At 44.4% G+C, this 19,708-nt stretch overlaps 1 protein-coding gene across 1 annotated transcript in view; it reads left to right on the top strand.

Moving 5' to 3' along the window:
- ADGRD2 (adhesion G protein-coupled receptor D2) overlaps positions 1-19,708 on the top strand; it is a 720,317-nt gene that overhangs the window by 165,627 nt on the left and 534,982 nt on the right. Inside the window, exon 7 of the mRNA XM_082264234.1 lies at positions 2,527-2,615. Coding sequence (XP_082120360.1) covers positions 2,527-2,615 — 89 coding nt within the window. The remainder of the gene's footprint in view (positions 1-2,526; positions 2,616-19,708) is intronic.

Below are 19,708 nucleotides of genomic sequence, written 5' to 3'. Positions count from 1 at the left end.
CTGATGCCGCCTGGAGTGGACACAGGGCTCCGAGATTGGAGCCGCATGCTGCCTGGGGGTGCCGGGGGCACAGGCTGTGGGGAGGGCGCAACAATCACTTACAATTTTTAATACTTCAATAAAGTTAGCAAGGAGTGCAGCAATATTCTGGATTTTTCCATGTCTCTGAATCTCACAGAGACAGTGTGCAGCACCCTGGGTTCCTGTTCACAACACTCACATAGAGCGGCATTTCTTTGGCTTTGGTCTGTACAACTTCTCTTTACAGGTCAGTACAGAATCTAATTCCCAGATAGCAAGGATAACTTGCCACACATTTGTAGCAGTGTTGAATAGTCTTGTTAACTTACTGCACATTTTCACTGGCAAGTTGAACACTTGCAGAGCACTTGAAGCACAAGTTCTAGTTGACACTTTTCCAATTTGTAGCAAATTTGCGTGGCAAGTCTACAGCAAGAGCTTGAAAGAAGAAAATGGTCACGCACCACCACAGAATCCAATGAAGAAAAGTTCCTTTATTCATGTAGCAAGGTTTCCAGGCCTATGGCCTGATGTGGGTCTGCCATTAGTACCGGGCTTCTCTCCAGCCCATGTGAGCTGTGACCCTGGGTGTGATAACTGAAGCAGTGACAACTCCGGCATCCTTGTTTGTGGTTTTAATTGAAATTAAAGGGATGGGAGAAGGGAATGAGTGGGTTACTCCTTGAGGCTTAAACTAATTACAATTGGGACTTTACTTCTGAAATATTTCTGTTGGCGCTTCCTTGACGCCAGCCAACGCTCACTGACACTGAGAATATTTTGTAAAACAGAAGAAGTGCTGAATCCTCCACTTATAGTCCAGAAGATCCAAGACTGAGAACTGTAGAACTCCTGACACTGTTGCACTGTTAAAGTCACTGAATACTTTCCCCCGCCTGGCACAGCTTGAGGTAGTATATAGTAGAACTCTGTATAGCTGTCACTGTAACTGGCACGCTCTGTACAATTCAGGGCCCAAACTGCAGGTGCCCCCTTTAACCTCAATCTCTTCAGGGTCCACTGACTATGTACCCCCTCTGTAGCTTCAGAGTCCTCAACCTAGGTACCCCCTTGACAGCTAGCTGACACTGGATCCCAGAACCTCTTCCGGAGGGGTCCCCTCTAACTTTGGGCAGACCCCCAGGGGCAATCCTCAGTACTCACGACCTGTGTAAGCTTTCCTGGGACTGGACCCCTCTCTCTCTCTCCCCAGGCTCTCGGCACACCGGATCCCCTCAGCTCAACTCAGCACTCTCTGGACACTCAGGCGACACCCTGAGACGTCCACCTTCCTCAGACAGGAGGAGAGACAGCCACACTCCTTCCTGGGGCTCTGCTCCCGCCAAAAACACTGTGCCACGCACTTCCCGCCAAACTTATACCCACTCCCAGAATCCTTTGCAGCATAATCTGCCTTCTGGGCTAGTTACAAGCTGGGATGTGTCCATTAATTGGGCTTCCTACACTGCCCTATGAGAAACCTCTCACAGGAGCCAGTGGGGATACTTCTTCCCTCAGCAGGCACATCTGGAAGCCCTGACACCCTATCTAAACAGATCACAGCCCTGCTTTAGGCAGACGAGGCCCACTATACATTTACGTAGCACCTACCTGTAGGGTGCTTCACCCACATAAGTGGTACAAGGTACAGCAGGGTAGGACAGTAGACGCATTTCACACCACTGCTATGTGCTTCTTCACTACAGCAAGAGCTCTGCAAGTTTACAGCATGAAAATTTCACCACAGTGACCCCTGTGGTGGGATGACTATTGCACAAAATAACTGTACCAGAACTTGCAGCAGACTTGCAGAAAGTTTGCAAAGAAAACTTGAACTGGAGTATGCAATGTGGACTTACTGCAATTGTGCAACAAACTTGTGAAGCCTGCCAAGTCTAGCAATAGCTTAGCAAGTTATTTTCATATTTGCAGCACAATTGCTTGCTATCTGGGCTGCTTAGGTAGCTACAGTGTCTCTCCACCTGCTCTTCAGGGGCTACAACATAGATTTTGATACCATGTTGTACAGATTTCACCTATGATTCTACACCTAGATGAGAATTTTCCCACACTGATCCTCCCACCGCACCCCACGCCAGTTGCAACCTAGGGATAAGTCATGTAGGCCTATAAAGAAGACATGCCCACTCTTAAAATTAAAATTACAGTAAATACTACAAAGGTCTATGTTGTAAGTCATTTTTCCCCACTGATAATTAACTTTAGAATAAAATATATATATTTTTTAATATTTTTTCTGTTCAGTTGTTATGCATCTTTCTTTGCCTGTTTACTTATAATATAATACTGTATATTGAATGACCAACATGGAATAGATAAAATCATGGGGGCAGAATATTTATATTATAATTCTAACCAAAGATCCTTTTCAAAGGGTCTCACTCTTAATATAAAGGGTTCAAATGGTTTCAATATGATCACGTTATTTTTTGGTTGCAGTGATTTTTATTTAAAACATTATTTTTGTTTTTTGTCTTTTTCCAGAAACTTATCAGCACTTGAGAAATGCCAACAAAAGGAACAAAAACCAAACTTTTGCAAGCAGGGTGAATGTTATTGCAAATCGCACATTGGTGGGTTAATTTCAATTAGTATCTGATATTATCTGGCAACTATAAGGAAGTAAAACTATTCTTTTAGCAAGATATTCCCAGATGTACAGGCAGTCACCGGGTTACAAGCATCCGACTTACAAACGACTCCTACTTACAAAATGAGGGAGACAACAGGAAGTGAGGAGAAATCTACCCCTAGGAAGGGAAATTCACTCCTGTAAGAGTTTTCATGGGAAAAAGGTGTCTCCATGGAAGCTTTATCACTAATCCTTGTTTCCACGATAACACCAAATTTACAAAATCCAGTTGTCATAGGGACAGAAAGTGATGCGAAATCTTACAGGGGTGGTAACCCTTCCCTATGCTATCCAAAGAACTTAAAAATTATTATTTTGTCTGGAGCTAAACTTAAAAAAATGTACCTGTTTTGACTTAGAATTAAATTCGACTTAAAAACAAACCTACAGTCCCTATTTTGTTTGTAACCCAGGGACGGCCTGTACATATAAGTAAATATGCGGTTGTTATCTGAGCCCATTCACACTAGCGCGACTTGTGAGGCAACTTGTGTTGCCCCAGGTAGCTTGACATAACAAAAGCAATGTTAATCAATCAGTGCCGTCTTAATTGGCACTACTGAAGTTGCTCCGACTTCAGAAAAGGGTCCTGTACTACTTTGAGGCGACCTGTGATCCGACTGTCCCATATACTTCAATGGGAGTTGCCTCCTTATCTTAATTGACACGACTTGTTATCAGACTTTCCAGGAAGAAGAAAGAGATTAGCCAGGCATTTCCCACAGACAAAGTCGCCTGTCTCTTCAAAGTAGTGCACAAGTCTCTTCCCAAGTCTCTTCCCAAGTCTCTAAACAAGTCTCTTCAAGTCACGGGGCGACTTTCTGGTAGTGGTAGTGTGGACCAGCAGGAGTGAAAAAATGTTAAAGGCTTTTTTATTTGTGGCAGGAGGGAAAATATATTTGCTTATTACATGGGCTTTGTTGGCTGCTAATTAGCACTACACAGTAAGGTTGATTTAATAAAGATAAACTGAACTGTTCACTTTGCAAGGGAATTTACCCCTAAACTTAGTGAATGCAGTGAACCTCTGCTAACTACCATTATCCAACCATATGAAAGAAAAAATGCATTTTTTTTTTTATTTCATTTTTCACGCGATTGGGTATACTTTGCAAAGTTAAAGTTTACCACATTCACTAAGCTCTGGGAAAATTACTTTCCAAAGTGCAACTTCCTTTGCAAAAGCAAACAGCCCATTTGCCTTTAGTAAATCAACTCCAATTACTGTATTTTACTGCTTTTCTTATTCAGTGCAAGAGTAAATCTGTGCATAAGGTCTTCCTTTCTTTGCGCTGGTTAAGGTCTTAAGCCTCGTACACACGCAACGATTGTTGGCCGTGAATTTTCGGCCAACGTCCGATTGTCGGCTTGTTAGTATGATGCTTCCGACAACCGACTGCGACTTTTCGGCCGAACAAAATCTGGTGTGCATGCTATAAAATTTTTGTTGCCGGTCAACAGAACGGCCGATTGTTCGTCGGTCAGTACAGATTTCGGCAGACAAAAATCAAATGAGCAAGACTGGGCATGCTCAGAGAAGAAAAAACTCACGGAAAGTAAACCAGCACATGACATCACTTCTGAAGTTGGTTGTTTGTGTGCAGTCTAGAGCACATTTCAACCAACACAACAACACTGGACAAAAGACGGCCGATCGGTCGGCCAACAATCGTTGCGTGTGTACGAGGCATTACTGTCTACCATGTGGCCCAAAGATGTGAAATGTGTGTAATGTTGCAAGACAACACTTTTCTAGAGTAATGTCAATTAGACAGGTTAGAAAGCTTGTTCTCAGTGCGGGTTCACCTTTTGCTCTCCTTAGGAATAAACACAAAATGTGACTGAGCCCTCCTAGCCCCAGTCAGCCATTACAACAACATCAGACAGCTACCAAAGCCATACTTACTCCTAGTTGGGGAAACACCTGTCCCCAGTTCCTTTTCCATTGTTCACAAGTACGGAGAAAATTGGAACAAAAGAAGCAGACTTTTCTCCAGAATCCAATAACTTAGGAATTTGGATACCAATGGCTGAGAGTTAAATTTTTATTTATTCATAGTATATCTGAAATCTTGCAATACATGTTTGAGCAGATAGTAAAGAAAAAAAAAGGTCTGCAGGAATCACACTGAATAGGAGACAAGGATAGGCTAATATGTGGATATTGGAATATATATATTGAGTTTGTTTGCATAAGTAGAATATCCCATGGGTTTTCTCTTTTGTGAATCAGCAAACTAAAGAATAAGCATCCACTTTTCTTTTAGTAAATCAATCCCACTGTGTGACATCAGGTAGTTAACAGGGTAACAGCAGTTAGACAAGGGACTGGGGGGGACATTACATCGTTTTTTTTTCTTTTTTTTGAATCTGTATTGCGGGGAGCCGACAATACATTACAGCCGTGAGCAAGTTTAAATCAAATTTTTTCCTTTAGAAATATCAGTATTGCTGTAGCAAGATCTATACATCGTACAAATGCGCCACTTTGCATTTAAAGGAATTTTTTATTTTTATTTTTTCATTTTGAGCATCAATAAAATCACTTCTCAATCGTTTTAAAAAACATTTTTGCATTGGTACATGTCCCCCAGGTCAGTACCCGGACCCCCATACACTTTATTTTGGGAAATAATTGCATTTAACCTCCCTGGCGGTCTGATTATATCAGAATTTTTGTGCTAAAGCGGTACATTATTTTGCATGGAAATATGTTGTTTTATATTTTAGGTCTGTAATTCTTAGGAATAACTCACTTAAATCTGTCCAAACAAGAGTCTAGTAGACTTCCCGGGTATGATAAAGTTTGAAACACGAAATCATAAATTATAATATAATAATAAATTTCATCAAATTCTTCATTGATTTCGAAGTGGAGATATTTCATTATGAGGGAGAATCTGTATTTGGGGGGGCGCTGCCTGATCCGTATCGCAGTCAATAGAGCACCAAGTCTGCACATCTCTGAGCTCAGTCGCAGAATCGTCGCTGTTGTCACTTTTAGTACCTAATGACGAAATTTCCCACGAATCGCTATCGCTCAGTTCTTCAAATGTTTCCGATAAACCTTCGCTGTCTTCCAGTTCGTCCAAAAGTGTTTTTGAGCAAAAATAATGCTTTTTGGACGCCATGGATGTTATCAATTTTCCAGGCACAAAGTACTGCAAAAATTACAGGCAGGACACTGGAAAAGCCTCTAGGTGAAATGACATGATACAAAGTCGTAATTCTAACAGATTACGCTGTATCATGTCATTTTTTTTTTTTTTTTAATCTCCCGCCGGTTCCACCTCCCTGCGACGCAGGGAAGAGAACCGGAAGAAGGTGCCAGCCGAGCACACAGCGAGAGGTCAGTGGGAGGACAGCAGGAATACGGCTGCAGGAAAGCTGGGGAGGACGGCGGGGGATAGCAGGGGATGGTGAATATGACTATGGGATAATCCCGAGTGTGACTCGAGGTTACCGTTTTTGGTACTGAATATTTACCCTGAGCCACACTCGGGAATACCGCTAGGAAGGTTAAGCCTTTAAAATGAGGACGTTTGATTCTTGACGTTCGAGTCCCATAAACTTCAATGGAGTCCGAATGTTCTAAAACTTTTCGTGGTGTTCTGGTGCAAACCGAACAGGGGGGTGTTCGGCCCATCACTAGTAGGGAATACTAAATTGACAAATGCATCACAAAATACTGTACGTTACCTACCTTTTAACATGTCCCTGTGGTCTTAGATACGTGGGAAGGAATACAAGATATCTATCAAAACGTATAAATGAGCATATAAATAACATAAAAAAGGCATCCAGGCTACATAGTGTAGCTAATCATTTTAGACTTGTACATAATATGGTCCCTTCCCATCTGAATTTTTATAGACTAAATAGGGTGTTCAAACGCTGGAGTGGTAATGATATGAGACAACAGTTATCTCAAAACGAGATCAGATAGATATATGAGCTCTGTACGCCCCTGCCATTTAGTCTCAATATTGATATAGATCTTAATAGTTTCTTGACTGACTTTTTAAGTTTACCGTTCTATTTAATAATTATGGGTTGTTTTAGAATGCCCCTTTTTCTTTAATATACTTATTGGACATTGCACTATATATACAGTATATCAAATAGCCGGCATACATTATGATGTGCAATAACCTCTAGTAACCAAAGGGTGAGCGGTAGTGATGTGCAGTAACCTCTAGCAACCAATGAGTGAGAAGGAAGGATGTGCAGCAACCTCTAGCAACCAATGAGTGAGAAGGAAGGATGTGCAGCAACCTCTAGCAACTAATCTGTGAGCCTAGGCCAATCAGTAAGTGGGGAACAGTTATTTAGGTTTAAATTGGTAACAATTTTTTTTTAAATACAGAGGGTTTGAATTTTGGCCAGTTCAGCATGAATTAGCCAAGATTTGAACCATGTAAGGGCAGGCTGAATTTACTCAAGTTGATCAATCAATCAACTTGGGTAAAAGCAGCCTGCTAGATTTTACATGTGATTATCAGCAGTGGTTGTTATAGCCGCTAGCAATAATCACTGTGTTCTCCCGGGAGAACAATATGATCAACCTGGAGAACAGAATGGTTTCGCAGGAGTGAATCCCCTGTAACCACCGATGGGGAAATCTAGCTATTTTCTTTCCTGCAATCCCTGGCTGCAGGAAAGAAAATCGCTCTGTCTATGACCGGCTTACATCTGTGTGTGTGGGGGGGGGGGGGGCACGAAAATGTTTGTCCAAGGTCCAATAAATATTAAAGATGGCCCTGGGTATTATCACTGATCACTGTACTGTCACTGGAGATGTCAGTTAGTAAGTGCTCACCCAGCATCAGTTAGTGTCAGATTGCCCACTGCACTATCACAGTCCCACTATAAGGCGCTGATCACTGCCCTACTAGTATTAAAAAATAAATAAAAATTCCAATATATATATACACTTTAGTTTGTAGACACTATACCTTTCACACAAACCAATCAATTTACACTTAACCACTTCTGGACTGGAAGGATTTGCCCCCCTAATGACCAGGCCATTTTTTGCGATTCGGCACTGCGTTATTTTAATGAACAATTACACGGTCGTGCGAGGCTGTACCTAAATAAAATTGTTGTCATTTTTTTCCCACAAATAGAACTTTCTTTTGGTGGTATTTGATCACCTCTGCAATTTTTATTTTTTGCGCTATAAACAAAAAAAGAGCGACAATTCTGAAAAAAAACACAATATTTTTTCACATTGTGCTATATAACATTCCCAAAAAAAAAAAAAGTAAAAATCAAGTTTTTTTTAACATTTTAGGCAAATTTGCTTTCTGATACATATTTTTGGTAAGAAAAATAGCAATAAGCTTATTTTGATTGGTTTGCACAAAAGTTATCGAATCTACAAACTACGGAACAGATTTATGTAATTTTTATTGTGTTTTTTTTTTTTTACTAGTAATGGTAGCGATCTGCAATTTTTAGCGGGACTGCGGCATTGTGGCAGACAGATGAGACCCTTAACTGACATTGTTGACACTTTTGGAGGGACCAGTGACATTACTACAGTAGTCAGTGCTAAAAATATGCACTGTTACTGTAATAATGACACTGGCAGGGAAGGGGTTAACCTAGTCTGTGATAAAGGGGTTAAATGTGAGTCTAGGGGAGTGATTATAATTGTATGGGGGCGGGGCTTGTGAAATTATCATAGAGACCTGTGTTCCTATAATAAAGGATCACAGGAGCTCTGTGATCATTTCAGAGAGAAGAACGGTCAGCTGTGTTTACAACAGCTGCCCGTCCTTCTCTCTCAGCGGGGAACGATCGTGGGTGTCAGGCGGCAATCGGAGCTGCCTGCCCCATGCATCAGAGTTCCCCCGCTGCAGGCGCGCGACTGACGTATACCTACGTCGGTTTGCGCAGGAGGGGCTGCCTGCCGCAGTATAACTCCTTAAGAGGTTAAAGGGTTTTTGTTTACCAAAGACATGTAGCAGAATACATTTTGGCCTAAATGTATGAAGAAATTTTTATGGATATTTTTATAGCAGAAAGTAAAAAATATATATTTTTTAAATTTTCAGTCTTTTTTTAGTTAACCACTTGCCGACTGGTCACGTTGACCGTACTGCGGCAAAGTGGCTCGATATCGTCCAGCGACGTACACCTACGTCGCTGGACTCCTCCACATGTGGGCGGCGCGCGCGCGCCGCCGGAGGCTCGCTCCCGCTGTATTCAGTCACAGCGGGAGTCGGGCCAGGGGAGGAGCGGCGGTGATCACCACCGCTCTTCCCCGATCGTCGGGGATCAAGTGTAGGGATCCACCCGCTTGTGTAAACAAAACGGGCGGATCTCCTAAGTGACAAACTGTGACAGATTGCAGGATTCAGCATAGCTGAACCTGCAACCTGTGCCTGTGTCGCATAGTCCCCTCCCCCACACACGTCAGTAAGCACCAGGCATACACTAACCCCTCCCTTTCCAATAAAGTTAACCCCTTCCCTGCCAGTGTCATTTTTACAGTAACAGTGCATATTTATAGCACTGATTACTGTAGTAATGTCACTGGTCCCCTCAAAAGTGTCAAAAATGTCAGTCAAGGGTCCGATCTGTCCACTGCAATGTCGCAGTCCCGCAAAAAAAACAAAAAATCGCAGATCGCTGCCATTACTAGTTTAAAAAAAAAAACAATAAAAATTACATAAATTTCCCGAAGATTGGTAGCTGCGATAACTTTTGCGCAAACCAATCAAAACACGCTTACTGCGATTTTTTTTTACCAAAAATATGTAGCAGAAAAAAATTGGCCTAAAATGTTAAAAAATTTTGATTTTTACTTTTTTTGGTGGAAATTTCATATAAAAAAATGTGAAAAATATTGTTTTTTCAAAATTGTTGCTCTTTTTTTGTTTATAGCGCAAAAAGTAAAAATCACACAGGGGATCAAATACCACCAAAAGAAAGCTCTATTTGTGGTTAATTTGGGTACAGCATCGCACGACCGCGCAATTGTCAGTTAAAGTAACGCAGTGCCGAATCGCAAAATATGGCCTGGTCAGGAATGGGGTAAAATCTTCCGGTCTTAAAGCGGTTAAAAATACGCTCATTGAGAATTTTTTTTGTCAAAGACATGTAGCTAAATACATTTTGGCCTAAATATATGACAAAAATTGAATATATTGGATATTTTTTAACTGTCAAAGTAGAAAAATATTGTTATTTTTTCAAAATTGTCGCTTTTTTTATCAATATCACAAAAAATGAAAAATCGCACAGGTGATGAAATACCACCAAAAGAAAGCTCTGTTTGTGGGAAAAAAAGGACGTAAATTTTGTTTGGGTACGGCGTTGCATGACCGCGCAATTGTCAGTTAAATTCGCACAGTGCCGAATCGCAAAAAGTGGCCCAGACGTAAGACAGCAAAATCCTCCGGTGGTAAAGGGGTTAATATAATAAAACATAAAAATCCCGGAGGTGATCAAATACCACCAAAATAAGTCTCTATTTGTGTGGAAAAAACAATATATGAATAGAAAAACTGCTCTGGTCATGAAGGGGTTAAAACCCATTCTGGAGCAGAAGTAGTTAACTGTTATGAGCCTGGTATGAAGTTATTCAAAGGGGTGCATGTTGGTTTTGGTGTATCAAAAGAACCTGGGCCTGTAAAGCACTACGGGCTGTGAAGTAACACTGCTACAAAGCCTAACTCGGCAAGGCAATGAACAGAAACATCATTGCTAAAAGTAACCAAGTACAAGTTCAAGACACAAGCAACCAGGCATTAAGCGTGCTACACGGGAAAGGTAACCGGTCCTCATGTAGGAATGTTAGGTTTCCTCCCTAGCAGTCCATATCCAATGGTAACTGGATCTAAACCCACATTACGGAGATCTATGGCCTAATCATGAGGTACAGGAAGGAAGAGTTAAGTAAGAGCATGCATGAGGTGTGCGTTTTGTCCTCAGCAGGACCCCATTCTGTTACTGAGAGTAATGGCCCGTACACACGTAGGAAACAGAGGCACTCTGGTCTGGTGGAGTGGACGCAGGCTCGGCATGTCCCTCCTAATGCAAAATATAAGTTACAGTGTGTAGTGACATGGGACAAGTCGCTTTTCAGAGTAACTCTAATATTACTGCACACAGTTGTAGCACTACTCCCTTGGGAGCTGCTTGAAGCGGATTCCCCTGGGTTCCCCATAGCAACAACTTATCAATCCTTATCGCTTTAAGTGTTTGGCGCAGTCAGGAAACAGTCCAGAGGATTTGGTTTTTGTTGTTTTTATTTTAGAACTTGGGATGGGAGAAGGGATGAGTGGGATACTCCAACTGGATGAACTATGCACAACTTGAGGACTTCTAGCTATGTTGAGTGCGGCAAGGCCTCTGCTTCACCTTGCCACTGAAGTGAAGTACTAGATAAGCGAACTGTATAGTGAATTACTCTTCAGGGCCCCACTTGGTACCCCCTTTACCCTTTACTCTTCAGGGTTATACTTGGCATCCCCTTTACTCTTGCTAACTGTGTAAGCTGACCTTCTATCCTCTGACTTCTCTGGAGTGGTCCCCCTTCCTGGGCAGACCCCTTGGCAAGCCCCCTGGTACTCATGGACACTGTTTTCCAGGATGACTCTGCCAGCAGCTCCACCGTCAGCTTTCCAGGATCCTTCAGGCTCAGCTCCACACCTGGCTCACTAGGCCGACTGCCAGTGACCACCTTCCTCAGACTGTAGAAGGAGAGACAGCCATCACCCTCCTCCTTGGACTCTGCTTCCCGCCAAAGATGCCCTGTCACATGTGCCCTTGGCTTTTATGGTCAATCCCAGGATGCACTGCAGTGGTGCCCTCCCACTGGGACTGCCACAAAAGCCAGTTTGCCACTTGCCAGGTTTCCTCCACTGTCCAACAGGCTCCCCTATTGGATATAGTGGGGACACTCCCTCAGACAAAGTGACTCACACATGGACACATGTAACAGGCATAACTAACAGATCAGGCTCCTCTGATAAGCAGGTGGAGCATAACAATGGTTTTAACCTAGCACCTATCTAGGAGGATGCTACACAGTGAAAGCTCATCTCTTAGGCCCCTTTCACATAGGCGTACCGTTCAGATCCGTCTGTCCATTTTTTTGGCGGATCTAAACGGTCCCCCCATGCATCCCTATGGGGCATCGGATGTTAGCGGAGACATATCCGCTGACATCTGATCCAATCCGTCAAATCTGTATATATATATATATATACACATATATACATACATACATACATATATACATACATACTGTAAAGTTTGGGGATTCTAGCTCCACCGGATTGAGTGCACAACCGTTTAAAACAAACAAAAAGGCTTTATTTCAGCAAACTTAAACAGGCTTCCAGCAGTGCATAAATCAAACACAAAATAAAGTCCGCTTTTCTTCAGCACAAAGGAATAAAGTAAGAAAAAGGCACATACGGTTTTGTGGATGGGTCTTCACCCCAAGGTTTGTAACAGTCCTTAATAGACCTCTCAGCAGCTTTCAACAAACTTGCAGCTCCTTCAGACAGGTGCAACCACCAAACTACTCCTCCCCCACACTCACCTATTGCTGCTTCCTGTCTCTTAAGGTCTGCTTCTCCTGGGTCTTAACCCTGTGTGTGCTGGAATCCCTTTTGGTCAGGGGTGGGGGCTCTTTCCCACCCGAATATCACTACAGAGCCCCCCAAATTCCGGGTCCCAAATATCTCTCTTTACTATACAGAGAGAACTGCGAGTCAGTCCTCCTGATTTTTACTATTCCCAGGAATTTTTCACCCATCCTGGGTGACCCCCTGAACATTAACAAACTTCCCTTAAAGGGACCATAACCCAAATATAGGAGATATATAGCGACTGTCCAGGACCCAACCTTGGCGTCCTGTACATATCCCCCCCCTCTGCCTCAACGCGGAGGTGTTGGAGGCACCACTCGATAGCATACAGTGGACTCGGGAGAGGGCATCGGCATTCTGATGCTGTCTCCCAGGTCTGTGTTCTACCACAAAATTAAACTCCTGGAGAGAAAGGAACCACCTTGTCATTGGTGTACTTGTTCTGTCTCATCCAGGTCAATGGGGCATGGTCTGACACCAGGCGAAACCTCCTACCTAGGAGAAAATACCGTAGGGAGTCCAAAGCCCACTTGATGGCAAGACACTCCCGCTCCACCACAGCGTAGTTTCTCTCTGCTGTCGTTAGCTTCCTACTCAGAAAAACCACGGGGTGCTCTTCCCCATTGACCACTTGAGAGAGGACTGCTCCTAATCCTTCACTTGAAGCATCTGTCTGCACTACAAAATCCTTGGAGAAATCGGGAGCTATGAGCACCGGATGTTGGCATAATGCCCCCTAAGCTTCTGAAAAGCTTCTTCGGCATTCGCGCTCCACTTTATCATCACTGACTTTCTACCTTTGGTCAAGTCAGTCAATGGTGCAGCAATGGTGGCAAAGTTGGGGACAAACCTCCGGTAGTAGCCAACTATGCCCAAAAATGCTCTAACCTGCTTTTTGGTTAGGAGACGGGGCCAGCCCTGTTATGTATGTTATTCATTTGGGGTTTAACCAGCCCTCTACCCACAATGTACCCTAGGTACTTGGCTTCCTCCATCCCAATTGCACATTTCTCTGGATTGATGGTGAACCCTGCTCTTCTCAAGGAGTCTATGACTGCCTGAACCCGGGGAAGATGGGACTCCCAATCAGTGCTGAAGACGACTATGTCATCCAGGTAGACGGAAGCATATCTTTGATGTGGACGTAAAGTTTTATCCATGGCCCGTTGGAATGTGGCAGGGGCAGAGTGCAGACCCATCAATAACAGAAACCTGCTCTCTAGCATTGACCAAGGTAAGATCCTGCAATTGAGCGGTGCCAAACGCATCCCTGGATACGTCCAGGTCTGGATGCACTGGCCTTGAGGAGGTTTCCCCTTCACTCTCCTCAACCTGGGACTGTGATGGGGAGAGTTCCTCATCATCCTCTCCCAGCATAACCTGTAACGGGGAGACTTCCCCCCCCTCAGAGGTCAGCTCGGTCTTGCGACCTGAAACAGAAACAATATCGTCTACTTTAACATTTTCTGCAATGTCCTTATTAGTGACAGGTACCTCCCCATCAGGGGGTTGTGTTGTGGGGATTTCAGGCCCGGACCCCTCAGACTCTGTTCCTTCGAGGCCGAGGGTCCCCAGTCCCCTTAGTTGTCCAGGCTGTTCACACTGTACCTGGTTCCATAGTTCAGAAAACAGTGGGCAGTCCCGCCCCAATATGACATCATGTATCAAATTTCTTACCACCCCGACTTCTTGTGTCACGGAGGTACCACCATAGGCAACAGTCACTGGCACCAGGGGGTACTCTCTGGTGTCCCCATGGATACATACTACCCTTAGAGTCTTACTTACTGGGCCGAGTCTTCCGATCACCCTGGTATGTACCAGCGTTACCATGCTACCAGAGTCCAGCAGAGCCTTGGCAGGAAGGTGGTTCACCCATAGTTCACATTCAAACTGTCCGGCCGCTAAATCAAGATGGGTGGCACATGCTCTTTGCACATAAAAAGAGCTTCTCCGAACAGTCCCGCACTCCATAGGCTCCTCCTGAAGTGGGCATTGTGCCCGGGTATGCCCCCAGGACCGACATCGCCAGCACTGTATGTCTCCCATCCTTGGGACAGGAACCAACCTCCGTGGTTCTGCTGAAGAAGATACCGGTTTGTGGGTGACAACGTCTGGCGGAGCTTCTCTCCTAGGTGCTGTGGCTGGCCTGGTTGCCCTATGTGTGGGTTCCCGATGCTTGGCAGGCCCGAGCAGGTCTTCCACCACGGTGTATCTTTTGACCAACTCTACCAGCTGGTCAGCGGTTGCAGGGTCGCCATGGCTTACCCAGCGCTGTAGGTCATCTGGTAGGGACCGCAGGTACCAGTCCATCACTACCCGTTTCACCATTTGCGGGCCTGTCAGCTTCTCTGGTTGCAGCCATTTTTTCACCAACTGTACCAGTTCGTGCATCTGGGACCTGGGTGGCCGATTAGGTTTGTACCTCCAGCGGTGCACCCTCTGAGCCCGGACAGCTGTGGTCACCCCCAGGCGGGCCAAGATCTCTGCCTTCAGACGCTCATAGTCGCTGATGTGCTCAGTTGGAAGGTCAAAGTAGGCTTTTTGCGGGTCACCAGTAAGGAAAGGGGAGATAATGCCAGCCCATTGGTCACGGGGCCACCCCTCTCTCTCCGCTATCCTCTCAAAAGTTGTGAGAAAAGCCTCCACATCATCACTGGGGGTTAGTTTTTGCAAGTAATGGCTGGCTCTCACAGATACTGGGTTGCCATCGGCAATGACTGCTTGCTCTCGTCCCTGAGCCAAATGCTGTACTGCTTCCTGCAAGGCAGCCACCTGTGCTTGAGTGGACTCCTGCTGGGCAGTAAACTGAGTAGCTAGCAACCGTGTGCTTTCCTGTTGTGCCTTTACAGCCTGTGCCAGGGCTTGCTGCTGCTGAGCCATTGCTTCCTCATAGCGACGGTTTGCCTCTACTGAGGCTTGCTGCTGGGTCACAGTGGCTTGCACCAGTGCTTTAATAACCTCCTCCATGCCTGCTGTTTGCAGTCACCCAAGACATGCCATAGGTATACTGTCTCTTTAAATGTCAGTTTTTGGTTTTAAACGGCTTTTGCGGCTGCAAAAAGCACTCTGCCCGCATCCGAGACACCAGTTGTAAAGTTTGGGGGTTCTAGCTCCACCGGATTGAGTGCACAACCGTTTAAAACATAAACAAAAAGGCTTTATTTCAGCAAACTTAAACAGGCTTCCAGCAGTGCATAAATCAAACACAAAATAAAGTCCGCTTTTCTTCAGCACAAAGGAATAAAGTAAGAAAAAAGGCACATACGGTTTTGTGGGTGGGTCTTCACCCCAAGGTTTGTAACAGTCCTTAATAGACCTCTCAGCAGCTTCCAGCAAACTTGCAGCTCCTTCAGACAGGTGCAACCACCAAACTACTCCTCCCCCACACTCACCTATTGCTGCTTCCTGTCTCTTAACCACTTTACCACCGGAGGATTTTGCTGTCTTCGGTTCAGGCCACTTTTTGCGATTCGGCACTGTGCGACTTTAACTGACAATTGCGCGGTCGTGCGATGCCGTACCCAAACGAAATTTACGTCCTTTTTTTCCCACAAACAGAGCTTTCTTTTGGTGTATTTGATCACCTGTGCGATTTTTAATTTTTGCGCTATAAACAAAAAAAGAGCGTTTATTTTGAAAAAATAACAATATTTTTAACATTTTTTTATATGAAATTCCCCCCAAAAAAGATGTAAAAACCAATTTTTAAAAAAATTTTTGGCCAATTTGTTTTCTGCTACCTATGTTTGGTAAAAAAAAAATCGCAATAAGCGTATTTTGATTGGTTTGCGCAAAAGTTATTGCGTTTACTAACAAAGGGAAAGATTTCTGTCATTTTTGGTGTTTTTTTTTTTAACGCGTAATGGCGGCGATCTGCGATTTTTTTTGTGGGACTGCGACATTGTGGCGGACAGATCGGACCCTTGACTGACATTTTTGACACTTTTGGGGGTACCAGTGACATTACTGCAGTAATCAGTGCTATATATATATGCACTGTTACTGTAAAAATGACACTGGCAGGGAAGGGGTTAATTTTATTGGAGAGGGAGGGGTTAATGTATGCCTGGTGCTTACTGACGTGTAGGGGGGGAGGTGACTGTGTGAGTCATGGACAGATCGGATGTCCAGCTATGCTGAACAGTCCGATCTGTCACTCCCTGTCACTATGGAGATCCGCCCGCTTGTGTTTACACAGGCGGGCGGATCTCCACACTAGATCCCCGACGATCGGGGCAGAGCAGCGGCGATCGCCGCTGCTCCTCCCCTGGCCCGACTCCCGCTGTGAATGAAAACAGCGGGAGCGAGCCTCCGGCGGCGCGCAAGCGCCGCCCAGAAGGGGGAGTGTCTGACGACGTTAATACTACGTCGTCAGACGATAACGAACCACTTTGCCGCAGTAGTACTACCGTACTCGGTCGGCAAGTGGTTAAGGTCTGCTTCTCCTGGGTCTTAACCCTGTGTGTGCTGGAATCCCTTTTGGTCAGGGGTGGGGGCTCTTTCCCACCCGAATATCACTACAGAGCCCCCCAAATTCCTGGTCCCAAATATCTCTCTTTACTATACAGAGAGAACTGCGAGTCAGTCCTCCTGATTTTTACTATTCCCAGGAATTTTTCACCCGTCCTGGGTGACCCCCTGAACATTAACAAACTTCCCTTAAAGGGACCATAACCCAAATATAGGAGATATATATAGCGACTGTCCAGGACCCAACCTTGGCGTCCTGTACAATACATATATATATACTGTGAGGGATTAGCTCGGTGGTAGGCGTAGATGACCCCTTGGGGGGTGCGTTTTCCCAGAGAGATAGCCGACAAGTGCTTGCAAACAACAGTTTGGTTTATTAATGGTGTTTTCTTCACCAGACTGCATGCAGCAAAAACATCCAAAATAAAATAAAACAGAAAATAAATCCTTGCCTCTGTGGGCGGCTACCTTCTCACTCTGGAACCTACCTAAGAGTCTGTCTCCAACCTACTGTTGGGCAGACTTTCTTGTCCTACAGCGGACACTCAATAGTCCATTTATAATCTCTTCACAGGGCAAAACATTCCTTTATTTCTTTCACACAGAAACAGTTCGTCTTCTCACCTTTGAGACGTCTTCACACTTGGTTACCCTCCCTGGCACACATCACTCTCCTCTCCCATGCCCACACAGCTTGTCGGGAGGCACACGTCTGACTGTCCTCCTTCTCCCAGCCCACATGGCTTCAGGAGACAGCTTCCGGAGGCAGCAATCAATAGGACTTCCTTTGGACAAATTATAGAGGCCTTCATTTCCTCATTCTGAACAGCTGAAGTCTGTTCAACTTCCTGCTGGCTAGCTCTGTAGCCAACACCCTATAGTAATTGGTGAACTTTCTAAATCAGGTGGAAATGCATCTCCTGCCTGTGACTACATTCCCAGATTTACCTGACTTCCTGTCACATACCCCCCCTCTTGTTTCAACCCTATCGTTGGGACACAGATTTCCAGGCACGCATGTGTCAAGCACTGCTGACTCACTGATAAGCCTCCTATTATCCTCAAGCTTCCGAATGAAACTGTTTCTGTCATCTTCATTGACAGATTTGTCATAAATGTCACACAGTTTGTCTCTCATCTCATATACACATTCCTCAACTGCATTTTTGGCATCATTTCGCTCCTTCTCAAGTTTGTCTTGCATACAAGTTTGTCCTATCCGCCATGGAGGACCGTGATCCATATGCAACTCAATCGTGCTAGTCTTAATGTCTTCAACATTCTTGAGCCACCTCTCTCTGCAATCCATAAATGTTTTCCACAAAACTTTGAGAACCTCTGCTTCACTAAGCTTTGTTCCAAGTAGGGACTCTTGACGTCCCTCTGTGACTTGAGTTGCCTCTCCATACAGCTGTACACAATCATTGACTCTTTGTTTCTTGAGCTTAGCTTGCTCTAAGATGCTGTGCAGAGGGCCTTCCATTTGCCACAACAGGCTGTCACACATTTCTTCAAAGTGACCCCTGTTCATTTTTCCAGCGACATCATCAACTTTCCTTCCACCAACATATGGGTCAAAGCCAACAACACAGTTGAACCCAGCGATCTGGGTGGTATTCATTATAGACCTCCTCTCTGCATCAGTGAAGAAGCATGGAACTGCAACACATTCTTTTACAGGTTTCTTCAATGCACTTTCTGCTGAACTATTTGACAGCTCAAGGTCACCTAGTTCCTTTTCTCTATCTGAATTCCACATGGAATGCATCTCAAGATCACGACCAAACTTCTGCCACCTGTCTTTCACCAGTTCCATTTTGGAAATATTCCCTGAAAGGCACTTGAAATTCATTTGCTTCACGTTTTCATCAACAGCCTTAGTTTTCTCCACTAGGTGGCGTTTGCTTTTTTCTCCCAGATTTATATCACTTGCTTTAGTTTTCTCCACTAGGTTTTCAGCCTGAACTGAGAAATCATCACATTTCTTACACAGCTCCTTTGTTTGCTGAAGTTCTAATGATACATTTTCCAATGCTTGAAGTTTTTGAAGGAACGGTTTACTCCAAAGGGGTGATTCAAGCCACATGTCATCACATTTCTGAGGCTCACTCACGACAGACCCCAAAACTCTGATGCTTTTAAAAACTGCATCAGGCACACTATCCCCTCTTTGGGACAGATCCTCTGTTGCCTGTAATTCCTCTTCCAGTTCCTGCAATGGAATCTTCATCTCTTCTACTTGCTGTTCTAAGGCTCGCCTAGACCTTTCTAGCTCCCGAACGCTTTTCACAACATCATCCTTGGAGCTGACGAAATCTTCCATTTCTGTACACAGCTGTTGGTTAACTCTTTCTAGTTCAACCTTACACTCTAGAGCTTCCTCCAAGGAGCGAGCCAAGAACAGGGCTTTGCTCTCGTTATCACGCGCCTCCGTTTTTGCACGGTCGCGTTCTACTGCATATTTTGCAGACACAGTCTTCTCCTCACCAAGCATCTGATCAAACTTCTTTTGCTTCTTCTCCAGGTTGGACACAATCTGATTCTGGTGATCCAGATTCACACTCAGTTCATCCAATTCCTGCTGAAGTCTTGTCTTGGTCTTCTCAAGCTTGTCATAAACAGCTGTTTTTTTCTCATAGCGTTGATTAGCAACTTCAAGGTCTTTCTGCAGTTTCTTTTTCACAACTTCAACACTCTCTAATGAACAAATGCTTTCTTCCATGTGTTTTTTCATAACCGTTATCTGAGCTTGCAATGTTGCGACTTGCTCTGATAGGTTTTTCTTTGCTTCCTCCTCCTCTTTAAATTGTTCCAGGGAGCCATTTTTCTCATTTACCATTTGTTCGATCTTTGTGCTAAAACTCAGCCTTTGACACCTCTCTTCCTGTAAGAGTTCCTGCGTGTCTTGCAGCTGCGATTCCAAGATAGAAAAATCCTTGGCAATTTT

This window comes from Pelophylax lessonae (genome assembly GCF_965119305.1).
Source record: "Pelophylax lessonae genome assembly, chromosome: 7".
Lineage (NCBI taxonomy): Eukaryota > Metazoa > Chordata > Amphibia > Anura > Ranidae > Pelophylax > Pelophylax lessonae.
This window is presented reverse-complemented; position numbering and strand designations above follow the sequence as displayed.